This window comes from Lemur catta, chromosome 3, assembly GCF_020740605.2.
Source record: "Lemur catta isolate mLemCat1 chromosome 3, mLemCat1.pri, whole genome shotgun sequence".
Taxonomy (NCBI): domain Eukaryota; kingdom Metazoa; phylum Chordata; class Mammalia; order Primates; family Lemuridae; genus Lemur; species Lemur catta.
In genome coordinates, this window is record NC_059130.1 from 54,432,859 (window position 1) to 54,447,239 (window position 14,381).

Sequence of the window (14,381 nt, forward strand, 5' to 3'; positions counted from 1 at the left end):
AATGGTTTTTACCTAACTCCTATTAATTTTTCAAGTCTTGCCTTTAGTATCAGTTTTCCACGACTGTCGGTTTCCCTTTATTTACTTTTATAAACACCCTTTACTTTTATTTATTAGTGTAACAGGGAGAATGGCCTGAAAAAGGATAAAAATGTTTTTTTCTCTCTAAAACCTCCCCCATTCCTTTGGAATTAAAACCTGCATCCCTGTCTCAGGCCAGTGGTCAGGAGGGGTAGGGCAGTGCCTTTTGTTCTTTGGACCACAGGAGATGGCTCAAGGGAATTGTCCAGGTGGACGTCAGGAGAGATTGTCTTAGCCAAAATGGGATGAATCAGAACCATCAGCTATAGTTGAATAGCAGTAGCCTAAAGCTGAAAACCTCCCCTTTAAAAGCTCTGTATTCCTTCTCAGAAGCAGAATGTTGGTACTTTAAGATGGGAGTCTGACAACCTCCTCATTTGCCAGCAAATTAATAAACTTCTCTCTCCTTCTCCTCAAACCACTTGTCCTTGTTCTTTTGATGTGGCCTCTGGGACGAGTGCTGAGCTTTTGATAATAATGGCATTTACTATTAATATAATTGTAGTATCCTTTTGTTTAATTGTTATTTTATTATCTGTTCTATTTGTTTGAGTATAAATTTATTGAAGAAATGGGGACTTATGCTCATCTTATTTACCACTCAATCTTAGCAGGTCTCAGCAGAGTGCTAGTATATGGTTACTGCTTAATGTATATTAGCTTATTGTTATTAATAACAACTTCTGGGAATGAGTAAATATATTTAGTGGTAGACCTTGGACTAAAATTGGATTGGATAATTACATGTGGATATGAGCAGATAATGATTTGTCTGTCTAATTTTGTATGGTGGGGGGATGTACTTCTTTCCATTTTGGGTCAGATCAGCTTTCCGATTACCAGTCTGTCCCTTTGCCACCATCTTTGGTTGTTTGTCAACCAAAGACATGTACCAGGCCAAGAGGAAATGACTGAGTTTTGTTGTTGTTGTTGTGGGGTTTTTTTTGGTTTTTTTTTTGTTTGTTTGTTTTACATTCTTTGGCTTTCTATCCACTAAAAGAATAGATCTCTAGCCATTTTGTCCATTAAAGAATTACAAATATAGGTACCTATTCGTACTCTAGACACTATTTTCATACTTTTACTTCCATTTCAAGGATTTAACCTGGTTACTGCCATATGAAAAAAATGTCTGGGTTGTGCAGCATGTAGAGTAGTTCTTTTATTATACACATCAACAAAGCAAGATTAAGCAGTAAGATACAATAAGAGACCCAGAGAGAGTGAGAAAAACCAACAGAAAGCTTACAGCCAATAAGTGTTAATAGATGAGGTCTGAGAGGTAGACAGAAAGGGAGAAAGTGAAATTAATGCTAACGAAATAATGATTGAGTTTTCATACTAGCTGTACATGGTTTTATAACATTGACTATTAATTTTCTAAATGTTGTTTAACAAAGATGGGGTTTCAAAAACAGATTGACCAGTTCAGTTCATTATAAAACTAGTAATAGAATAAAAGTAAAACTGGAATTTTTTAAAAGCATAGGTATAGGATAGAGAGGTTATAAGTAGCTATAAGTAATTTGGAGCCTTTTACTTGTTGGGCGAATAAACTAGGTGATCAAGGTGGGCCATGTCACTTTTAGTCAGAAACAAAATGTGGATATCAAGTAATGAGACTTATTTTCTTGCTAATAAAGTAACTCTGAAGGCAGTTTTGAAAGACTTATGATATTCTTTGTGTAATGGTGGGATCATTCACATAGGATAACTGTGTAGCCTCCTAAGGTGAATACTTAATAATTAATATTTTTGAACTAAACTTACCTATATGAGTAGGGAACTGAAATAGATAGGCTATAAGGTCCCTTTAAACTAATTTACATTTTACCCTCTCCTTTTTTCCTGTTCTCTGCTGCACATAAATTAGCTAATTTTGTTTCAGATAATCATGTTCTTGCAGAAAGCATTTACCTTAATTCCTTTTCTCATTTCTGACTTTTACCTAGTTACTCAGGGAATATTTTTCTCTCGTTTAACTCTCTTCTTTTTTCACTCTTTGCCCCTTATTTTTTCTTTCTTCATTTTTTTTTTTATTCATGCTTTCTTCAGGAAGAAAATTCTGGTATTAGAAATATATTGAAGTTAGAGACCCAGATTTGAATTACAGTGCTGCCACTTTTACTAGCTGTGTACCATTGGGCGTATTACTTAACTTCGGTCAGCTTTAGTTTCTTAATCAAGGTTAGATATGTGGGAATCACTATCTCACCATTTTATTGTGACAATTAAATAAGGCAACATTTCTAAGATCTCTAACAGTATGTAGCACAGAGTTTGTGTTTAATAGTAACATGCCCTTTCCTCTTGCCTTTTCTTCATTCTATTGTGAATCCTTAAAAAAAATCATGAGTCATGTAAAAATAATGCCTCTTAATGTCTGATCTGCAACAAGGAAATGGAAAAACACAAATTTCGGAGTTTCTAGATATTTTTATGAACCAAGCTTAGCAACTTCTAAAATCTTTGAAAGTACTCAGAATTTTTTTTCAGATTGTCAAGAAACGTTCTTAACTTCCTCTTCTAAGTTAACCTAGTTTTCTTTTTTCTAAGATAAATATTATAGTGCATATTTGAGGTTTACAACATGATGTTATAGGGTACATATAGATAGTGAAATAGTTACTATAGTGAAGAGTGAAGCATCTCATATAGTTACTTTTTTAATAAAAGCAGCTGATATCTACTTATTTAACATGAATCCCTAATCTAGTGTGATTTTTATGAACTGTAGTCTTCATGTTGTACATTAGATCTCTAGACTTGTTTATCCTACATATCTGCTACTTCATATCCTTTGACTTACATCTCCCCATTTTATGCCCTTCCTCCACTTCACTCTGGTAACCACTGTTTTCTTCTCCATCTCTATATTTGACTTTTTTTTTTTTTTTAAGATTTCACATATAAGTGAGATCATGTCATATTTTTCTTTCTGTGTCTGGCTTATTTCACTAAGTATTATAGCATAACATCCTCCAAGTCCATCCATGTTATGGCAAATGGCAGGATCTCATTCTTTTTTAAGGCTGAATAAATTCCCTTGTATATATATATCACATTTTCTTTACTCATTCGTCCATCAGTGGACACTTAGGTTGTTTCCATATCTTGGCTATTGTGAATAGTACTGCAATGAACATGGAAGTGCAGATATCTTTATGAGGTAATGATTTTATCTCCTTTTATATACCCAGAGAAAGGATTGCTGGGTCAGTTGTGTGGTAATTCTATTTTTAATATCTTTAGAAACCTTCATCCTGCTTTCCATAATGACTACACCAATATGCATTCCCCCCAACAGTGTGTTAGGGTTCGCTTTGCTCTGTACTCTTGCCAACATTTGTTCTCTCTTGTCTTTTGATAATAACAATCCTAACAGGTGTGAGGTGTTATCTCATAATGGTTTTAATTTACATTTCCTGATGTTTAGTGATGATGAGCACCTTTTCACTTACCTATTGGCCATTTTTATGTCTTCTTTGGAGAAATGTCTGTTGAGGTCCTTAGTTCATTTTTTAATTGGGTTATTTGTTTTTCTGCTATTGAGTTATAAAAGTTCTTTATAACTTTTGGACATTAATTCCTTGTCAGAGATGTGGTTTGCAAATATTTTTTCCCAATTCATAGATTGCCTTTTCATTTTGTTGATTATTTCCTTTGCTATGCAGAAGCTTTTTAGTTTGTTGTAGTCCCATTTATTTATTTTTGCTTTTGTAGCCTGAGCTTTTGGTATCCAAAAAAAAAAAAAAAAAAATCATTGCCAAGGCCAAAATCAAGGAGCTTTTCCTGTTCTCTTCTAGGAGTTTTATGGCTCTTGGTCTTACATTAGGGTCTGTTATCCATTTTTTGTGTTGATTTATATACATAATATAAGGGTCTAATTTCATTCTTTTTCATGTGGAAATCCAGTTTTCCTAGCACCATTTATTAAAGAAATTATCTTCCCTATTGTGTCCTCATTGTGCCTTCGTCAAAAGTTAATTGATTTTACATGTTTAGAGTTATTTATGGGCTTTCTATTCTGTTCTGTTGGTCTACATTTCTGTTTTTATGCTAGTACCATACTGTTTTGGTTACTATAGCTTTGTTTGTTTAATTTTAAATTGGGAAGTGTAGTGCCTCTAACCTTGTTTTTCTTTCTCAATTCTGTGTGGCTTATTGGGGTTTATTGTGATTCCACATGAATTTTAGGATTGTTTATTCTATTTCTGTGAACAATGCTATTGGAATTTTGATAGGGATTCTATTGAATCTGTATAGTGTTTTGGGTAGTATGGACATTTTAACAATATTAATTCTTCCAATCCATGAACATGGGATATCTTTCCATTTATTTTTGTCTTCTTCAATTTCTTTCATCAGTGTTTTATAGGTGTCAGTGTACAAGTCTTTTACCTACTTGGTTAAATTCATTCTCCTTGTCCCCCAAATGTTGGGGCACCTGGGATGCCACTGTTCACTGGGCTAGGGCTCTTGATCCCCAAGGGGTATAGTACACCTTGTTGGCAAGGGCACTGGGGGTACAGCTGCTCTGCTAGGCACTTCAATTACCATGTGAGTTGGTCACCAGGCTGGTTGGAAGGCAGAGGGGCCAGGGGTGGCTGCTCCATTGGCCTAGGCTCTGAATAGTAGAGGGGTGGATGTGGGCCACAGCTGCAAATGGACAGGGGTAGATAGATGGACTGCCTCTGAAGTAACTTAGCCCAAGGGAGTAGGGAGCTGCAGCAGCTTGGTTGGGGGATTGTGTACTATGTGTTAGCATGGTGTGATGATAACAGAGTTTCAGGGATGAAGAGATGCAGTGGCTGCTGGCCCCTGGATCAGGATGTACCCTAACAGTGGCTCCACTTTCAAAATGGTGTTGTGTAGTAGCAGCTTGGGCCATGGGGAGTAGGACACAATGCAAGCTCCTTCTCTGGAGTAGTACATCTGTATGAACTATAGGCAGCTCCCTAAGCTGAGCTCAGGGCCTGTGAAGACTGCAGGATTCTCCAGTAGCTAAGACAGCACATGTCCATGGAGGTGATGGGGGTTGCTGAGGGGACCTGCTTACCTTTTTCCTCCTGGTTTCTAGCTGATCCTGACTAGGGGATAAGATGATAGAAGAAAGGTGTTTTCTTCCCTCCCCTATGTGGCCATTCGGAGTTTCTGTACTTCAGTGTTTCTACTATTCCCTTGCTGTACCCTGACACTTTCCTTTAGTCTCTCTGGTCAAAATGCAGTTAGTTGTTTATTCATTGTTTTGGTCCTTTTTGGGGTATCAGGATGAGAGTCAGGCACTTCTTCTTGGCCTTCTTGCTTCTTCCTAACCTAGTCTTCTTTATGTGCCATATTTCAGAGCACAATAAACAACTGTTTTTTATTTCCATCTTTTTTGGCTTACTAGTGATGTAATAGAGTTTTAAAAATTGTTATTCCTTACAAATATTTTTTAGGTAAATTATGGGAATAGACTTTTACATTCTGACCTATGAACGTAATCACTATTTATAATGTTTTTTTCCTGTGGAAAAATGAGTTTTCTAAATTCTTGATTTAAAAAGTAAGCTTTAATGTTATAGCTGATAAGTTAGGGACTTCTGAATATGAAAGTTAGATATTCTCTACTTCTTAAAGATAGTTTTCAGATGATAATATTATGAAAATCTTTTGACATCTCTAAATTTTAAAATAATTGATAAACTATTTCATGGTTTTCTGATGTTACTGGGAATAACCCAATAATTTTATGGTATTTTTAAATAGGTTACAGAAGTGTGCATATTCCATAAGAGATTCAAAACTGAGAGGTAGGTTTAGAAATAATTTTTGAATAGCATTTTTGGATACAGATAAAAGGAGTCAATTACTAATGAAATATTAACAGTAACCAACAAGTGATATATTTTTATTATAGATTTCTTAATACATGGTGTTGCTTATCATCATGCTGGTATGGAGCTGTCAGATAGAAAAGTAGTTGAAGGAGCTTTTACTGTTGGAGATTTACCAGTTCTTTGTAAGTGAGACATATTATAAAATATTTTGGAAAATTATTTTTAAGAAAAAATGTAAAAAGTTTAAATATACTGACTTGTTTCTGCCTTTCCTCCAAGAATCTAAAATTGTGTAATTACCCATGCATGTACATGCTACAGTAGATTCTTTGGCAGATGTTCAGTTCTTTTTCATGTTATTGAACGTAGTGCAATTTGAAAAATAAGAATTTAATAGTTTTTTTGTTTTAAGGTTTGTGATTTTATGTTCTTTCTTCTTTCTTCTTTTCTAAATTTCTTATATATGAATTTTTATGGCATTTATAAGAATATGTCTTTTATAAGAAAATGTCTTCCTGAAGTGATATGACTTGAAATTACTATGTGTTATTCTGATGCAGTTACTACTAGTACTTTAGCTATGGGCGTAAATTTGCCTGCTCACCTAGTAGTTATAAAATCTACAATGCATTATGCTGGAGGAATGTTTGAAGAGTACAGTGAAACAGATATTCTACAGATGATTGGTAGAGCTGGTCGACCTCAAGTAAGTGTCAGTAACTTTTCTTTTTATAACTTATTTTACAGACATGGTAAAACCAAAAAATCATTTTTGTGTATTTTTTTGATTAGCATTTCTTAATTAGATTAGGTTTAAAAGTAATGTAACAGAGAAAATCTACCTTAATAGAAGAATAAAACTAAAACGAGACCTACCAACTGAGACATACTTCCTCCATTCCCTGTATGCTCTCATTGGCTGATGAGGGTCTTTTTGGTTTTCAGTTTTTTTATTTTGTTTTGTTTTGTTTTTTATTCTGAATGGGGATGCTCTTGTCATTTTGGATGGTGCAGTTTTTCATTGTGTACGACTGCTATGTGCATTACAGAACATGTATTAATAGCATCTCTAGGTCCTAGAACTAAATACCAATAGTGGTCCCCAGGTATTGTCACAATTAAAAGCCAGCTCACATATATTTCAAAACATACTCCTCTGACAAATGCCTGAATGAAAAAGTCATTCTATATATAGGTACTAAGGAACATTCAAGAAGACTATCTTTTCAAAGAGAATCAAAATGTTACATTATACAAATTTATAATTTTATAGAATAAATCAGATTGTATGTAAACTACCCAAATGTTACAACTCTTATTCAGTTACCAAAGTTTGTTTTGATTTTAACATTGGCCAAAATTATGTTACATTGAAACCAAAGTAGTATTTACAGCTATACTCTTGGAAGATTTTTAAATTAAACTTTCAGTTAAAATTCAAATTCAGAAACTTTTTAAAGGCCTTTTGAACTGTTATTTAAGGCCAGGGGACTGTTTAATACAAAATGAAAGTCTCGAGTTATTGAAGAGAACTGGTACCAAGATGTGCTCTTTATTAAATTTCTCTGTTTTTTTCCTAGTTTGACACTACAGCTACTGCAGTTATTATGACTCGGTTAAGTACAAAAGAGAAGTACATTCAAATGTTAGCTTGTAGTGACACTGTAGAAAGCAGGTAATACAGAAAATATTCCAAAAATATAATAATGTTAATATAGCCTGTTTTTCTTTTTAACATATTAAAAGGAATTTTGGTTTGGATATTTTTAAAGACCATTTTCTTAAAAGTTTTCAACAATTAAACTAGAAATTTTGTATCTTTTTAGGGAATTTCATAGTTCTTTTTAAGAAGATAATAGTTTTATTCAGTGTTGTATCCTTGTTTATAACAAGGCCTAATTTGTAATAAGGCCTTATTATTATAACTTATATTAATATATTAAATTATATAAATTTGTAATTACTGATTTGTAATAAGAGGAGAAATATCATTTTCACATCTTTAAAAATTGGTTAATAATAAGAGAGAGAGGGCCAGGCATGATGGCTCACACTGTAATCCAAGCACTTAGGGAGGCCAAGGTGGGAGGATTGCTTGAGGCCAGGAGTTTGAGACCAGCCTGAGCAACAGAGTAAGACTCCATCTTTACAAAAAAAATTAAAAAAATAAAAATCAGTGCACTTGTAGTTGCAACTCCTCGAGAGGCTGAGGTAGGAGGATTGCTTGAGCCAGGAGTTTGAGGTTGCAGTGAGTTATAGTAATGACACTACATTCTAGCCTGGGCAACAGAGCAAGACCCTATCTCAAAAAAAAAAAAAGAAAAAAAGATGCAATCTGGTGCCTTTTAGTAAAGTATTTGATTATTTTCTTTTGGAGAAAATAGAATATAATTCACCCTCCATTCTTTTTTAAAGCAATAATCTGTCTTTTAGAGCCATGGAGTAGAGAGAAATCTCAAGTCTTTTAAGAAAAAATCAAACTTTTTAAGGTTTTCTTTTACATTTTTGGAAATTAAGTTATATTTCATGAATCATTAAAGTAGAAATAAGTATATTATATATTATTAAAGTTTAAAAAGTCAGAGTTATGGCATTGAAATGCATATTAGTAATGCAGAGTTATTGTTTTTTTTTCCCATTAGTTTGCACAGACATCTCATTGAGCATTTAAATGCAGAAATAGTTTTGCATACCATCACAGATGTGAATATTGCTTTGGAATGGATACGATCAACCTTGCTTTATATCAGAGCCTTGAAAAATCCATCTCATTATGGTTTGTTATTTTCACTTGGAAAAGTAGTAATTTTTTCAAGCCAACTAGGACTGTATTTATGCTAATGGGTTTTAGAATAGATTATAGAAACTATTAGATAACAGAAACAAAAGGTAACAACAGTCACAAAAACATTCAGAGGCAAGAATAGACAAAAGTGAGAAATCTTTATCCATTTTATTTTTATTATTTCAATAAGGTTTGAAATCAGCAGCATTAAAAATAGACCTAGTAGAAAAAAATTAACTTCAATAAAAATAACAAAAATGCCTAAGTCACTTAAAATAAGTTAAAGTTTTAAAAAGTTTTGAATTTTCTCTGTACTTAGTGTTTAACTACTCACTTATTGTGAATTTGTGACTGTTCATTTTTCAATTTATAAGAAATCAAAGTATATATTACTACTATTGCTGCTGGAAGTTTTATCCTGCTTCTAAAGCCAACATAGATCTGGTTGTTGCTTCTAGAGAGTTTTTTCATGTGGTACAGGTTATAAAATAAAAATATGTGGGATTGTTGAATATCAGATTAAAACATGATTCATTGCAATACCATTCAGATTCTAAACTTTCAGATCTCTAAGGATAATGTAAGTCTTTGGTAAAAGACTATATAAACATCTATCATTTAAAAATTTATATTTCAACTAGGTAATGTATTTTCTTAGTTCAAAAATCATAAAGTATAAGAATATATGAAGTCTTCTATGCCATCCTCACAGTTGTTCAGTTACTATTTCTCCTGTTTCCCTCACTCAGTTCTATAATTATTGGTATGCCTTTTTTTTATAATCTTCCTTTTTTGCATATAAAAGCAAATAAAAAATAAGAAAATATAATTTTTTAGTTTTCCACTTTTTAAACACAAATGGTGGCATACTTTATTCATTTTCTATTACTTTGTGACAACCCCAAAACTTAGCACCTTGAAACAACCAGCAATTATTATCTCACACAGCTTATGTGGGTCAGGAATCTGGGAACGTCTAGCTAGGTCATTCTGGGTCAGAGTCTTTCTTGAGATTGCAACAAGATGTTACTTAGGGCAACAGTCATCTGAAGGCCTTCCTGGGACTTCAGGATTCACTTCTAAGAAGGCTCACTCACAGGGTTGTTAGAGGCCTCAGTTTCTTGCTGGCTGTTGGCAAGAGGCCTCGCTTTTTCTCAGGGTGGACCTTTCCTCATGGTATGGCAGGTGACTTTCCCTAGGATGAACGATCTAAGAGAGACAGACAGACAGATTAAGTCAGAAGCTGCAGTGTCTTTTTATAACCTCGTGTCCAAAGTTACACATTATCACTTCTGCTTTATTCTATTTTTTAGAAGCAAGTCACTAAGTCCTGGCCACATGAAGGCAAGAAGAATTAGGTTCACCTCTTAGAGGGCAGAATATCAAAGAATTTGTGGGCATATTTTTTAAACCATGATTATTTTACTGTTTTGCACATTCTTTTTTTCTTAATATATCTTGGAAGCTTTTTAAATAGCTAAATAATATTCCATTTTACCCATGTATCATTTAAATTGTTATTTAAATCATCAATAATATTTAAATATATTATTTAAATCATCCCCAATTGATAGACATTTATACTTTTTATAGTTGTTTTTACAAACAATGCAACAACAAAAAAAACCGTTGCATTTTTCACATGTGTGAACTTATCTGTATGATAAATCCCTAGAAATGGAATTACTGCATTAAAGGATATATGCATTTATAAATTTGATAGCTACTGCTAAATTGCTACCTTAGTGGCTTACATAGCCACCAGCAGTGTTCAAGGGTGCCATACTCTTTCTGTTTCTTCAGCCTCACCTTCAGGGTATATACTTGTGTATTTTTACCAATATTATGTGTAATTAATGGTATCTTTTTATGTTTTAATTTGCATTTCTTCCTTCTCTTGGTTACCTTATTTTTTGTAGTTACTTTTTTTTTGTATTGAAAAATCACTGACATACAATAAATTGCACAAATCTTAGGTATAAAGACCAATGAAGTTTTACATATGTGTGTATACACACCCACAGACACACATGTAACCACAGCCCAAATCAAGATGTAGAACATTTTCCAGACGTTCCCTCATGCACCTTCTCAGTCAATATCCATCTCCGGAAGTAATTACTATTCTGATTTCTGTTACCATAGGTTAGCTAATGTATTTTTGAATATAAATAGAATTATACAGTATTTACTCTTTTGTGTCTGTTTTTTTTTTTTTTAGCTCAACATAATGTCTATGAGATTCATCCATATTATTGGGTGCATTAGTAGTAGTTTGTTCTTTGTTATTGTCCAATATCCAGTTATATGCAATATCCAGTTATATGAATATACCACAGTTTAATCATCCATTCTCTTGTGGGTCATTTCCAGTTTTTGATTATAATGAATAAAACTACTGTGAACATTCTTCTATACATCTTTTGATGGATGTAGGCATTCATTTTTCTTGAATATACAGCTAGGAGTAAAATTGCTAGTTCATAGGGTAGGCCTATGAACTATGTTTAGCTTTAGTGGATACCCCAGAATACAGTTGAACTGATTTATACTTTCAACAGCAATGTATGAGAGTTCTAGAGAGCCCTACCTGAGTTTGCCAACAGTTAATTTTGTCAGTTGTTTAAATTCCAGCCATTCTTGTGTGTGTAGTAGTTTCTTTTTGCATTTCCTTGATGAGTACTAGCACTAAGGATCTTTTCATATGTTTATTAGCCATTTGTATATCTTGTTTTGTGAAGTGCCCCATTCACATCTCATCCATTTTTAAATTAGGTTGTTTATATTTTTATTATTAATATATAAGAATTTTTTATATATTCTAATGAGTCTTTTGTCGCATATATATAGTAAGATCTCTTCTCCCAGTCTGTGGCTTGACTATTCGTTTTCTTAAGGAATCTTTTGATGAAAGGAAATTGTTAATTTTAAATAATGCTGCTGTGAACATTCTTATATATGTCTTCTGATATATATGTACATGTATATCTGTGGGTATGTTCTAGGAGTGAAATTATTGTGTTATAAACTATGTATAGTTTCAACTTTGGTAAATAGCACAAAATGGTTTTATTACCAAACATGTTTTCTTAGGAACATCCATTTTAAAATGAAAGTCCATTAGAAAATATTAATCACTTGACAGATATAAAAGATACCCAAATGATGTTGAAAGGATTTTAAAACAGTGGTTGTTTTCTACAGATATTTAAGACTTGTTTGATCTCGATACAATGGTTTTTTTTCCTGTATAAAATTTAATTAAACTACTCTTCTCTAGTTAACTGGAGTATAAACTGAGCCTATATAGATGAATTAAGTCCATTTTATTTTATTTTTTATGAATTTTCATGACATATAGGTTTTGCATCTGGATTGAACAAAGATGGAATTGAAGCAAAATTACAAGGTTAGATGCATTTCCCTCAAAAAATTATATTCTATAAATTTTAATGATAAAAATTAGTTGTGAAAGTAAGAATACTCTTTTGTAAATTATTTTTTTAAAGGAAACGTGCAGAAAAAAATGTGAATTTTTTTCATGCATAAATAAAGCTTGGCACTTTTTTGCTGAATTAATCTGGTTATTAATTCTATCAGAGTATCTTTCTTTGTATAATATGTTAACTTGGTTCATTTGTTTTTTATTTTTAAAATTTCCTTGGTCTTTAAAAATGTTGCTTATAGATACATATTATTTTTATTTTCTTTTCTAGTTTAATTGAGATTATAAGCTTGGCTTGATTATGGGCTTCTTATCCCAACCTGTGGCTATAATGTATTCCTATCAAACCCCAGCTTTATTATTTAGTTAATCACTTAGTATTAGGATTAGAAATTTCTCCCTCTTTATTGTGTTGAGAGTCTTTCTCCAGTAAAATAAAAAGTGTTAGATCCACTAAAAATATTTAGCCAATTTTGATATATTCTCTGTGTGGATATACATGTATGGCAAGTAAAAATGCAGAGATAAGGATGAAACAGTAAAATAGCCTTGATAAAGAATAAATTTGTTGCTGAAACATGGTGATAAGCAATAACATATGTTCATAATGCTGCTGTTGAGATACAGATCTATGAAATAGTTGTATTATCTTCTATTTATTGATCAATTTTATAATGGAATTTAAAAAATTAAAGCATATATTTTGGTAATAATTATCAAATACATTCAAAAAATTAGACAGTCCAAGAGATATCTTGCTGATATCTTTAATGTTTCATCTTTTGTTAAATTTAGCAGAATAACAGTTCATATTTGCCTTATCTTCAGTCATTATAGGGATAGCTAAGTTTTGCCTTATAAAAGAATAGCTAAATTTATGATATAACTGCACATAAGGTTTTGGTATTGTAGGGGAGAAAAAAAGTAATATCTTTTCTTCACCCATTGTCCAGTTCACAGCTGACAACCCTATAACAAAAGACAGATTAACAAGAGAAAAGCATGACAAATTTATTTAGTCAAAATTTTATGTGATACAAGAGCCTTCAGAAATGAACACCCAAAGACTCAGGGAGAACTGTGTGTTTCTATGCTAAGTGTAATGGAAGAAATAGTTGTGGAGAAACATGATTGAACAAAAAGGATACAATCTAATGGTAATGACTGGAGAGAATTTAGCAAGGTCTGTTTGTTTAAGGTTCTTCTTGGCCTCTCCGTGTAGCATTCCTTCCCCTTGGGTAGGGCAGGACCATTCCTTACCTACTTTCAGGCAAGGTAGGTCAGAGAATTCCTTTATGACTATGCTTCACACAGAAAGGCAAGTGAAGGTCAGGCTGACCTTGCTTCTGAGGCCCTCCCAGTCTCCTTTAGTTCAAAGTGTAAGGCTGGTGGCAGGCATCCCTCTCCTCCCTAATGGAAAAAGAAGCCCCTCCTACTCCTCCATACCCGCCCTAAAGCTGAAACAAAGAAATTCCTCACTCTTCCCGCCGAAACCTTCCCTCCAGAGAAACTCCCGTCCCCCACCCCTAAAAAGGTATATAAGCCCACCCAGACTTCTGGGCGGAGCGCCTTCTCTGGTTCCACTCGTGGGACCATGAGGCTTGCCCGGGCCCCTCTCTTGGGACGCGTTACCCCCGCCCGGGAGCACCCCAATAAAGCCTCTTTACTTATCCCTTTTAACTCTGCTTGTCTTTCTTTCTCTGGCGCTGCCCAGAGAAAGGTTCTTAAAACCTTACACAAAGTACTTTGAGTTAGCATTTTATGAGCCTTGTCACTATCCTTAAATCCCTCAGGCAGGATCCTTAGCATAGCATATGCTGTTCCCTAAACTTGCTTATACTTTCTTGCTCTATAACCTCTAATAGCTCCTCCATCGCTCTTAGAATAAAATGCAAACTTTCACAAGAGCCTACAAAGTCCAACTTAATATTTTCCTGCCTATTTTTCTGACTTCATCTCTAGTCAGTTTTTCCTGCTTTTCTTCTACTCTCACCAAATTGGCTGCCTTGTTGTTCCTTAAACATGCCAAGCTTGTTTCCACATCAGGTTCTTTACACTCTCTGTTCTTTATTTTTGGGACACTTCTCATATGATATGCACCTTCATTTCATATAGGTCTCTGTTCAAATATTGACTTTTTAGAGAGGTCTTCCTGTACTATCCTTATATAAATCCACCTTTACTGAGAGGAAGACAAATTATTTCCATGATGTTGTTGTTACTGTTTTTCTTGTTCTTGGAAAAGGTG

General features: G+C 33.4%; 1 protein-coding gene across 1 annotated transcript in view; it reads left to right on the top strand.

Annotated features, from left to right (window-relative positions):
• HFM1 (helicase for meiosis 1) overlaps positions 1–14,381 on the top strand; it is a 101,721-nt gene that overhangs the window by 21,886 nt on the left and 65,454 nt on the right. The window contains exons 13-18 of the mRNA XM_045547552.1: positions 5,833–5,876; positions 5,984–6,085; positions 6,464–6,609; positions 7,484–7,578; positions 8,546–8,679; positions 12,050–12,097. Of these exons, the coding sequence (XP_045403508.1) occupies positions 5,833–5,876; positions 5,984–6,085; positions 6,464–6,609; positions 7,484–7,578; positions 8,546–8,679; positions 12,050–12,097 (569 nt within the window). The remainder of the gene's footprint in view (positions 1–5,832; positions 5,877–5,983; positions 6,086–6,463; positions 6,610–7,483; positions 7,579–8,545; positions 8,680–12,049; positions 12,098–14,381) is intronic.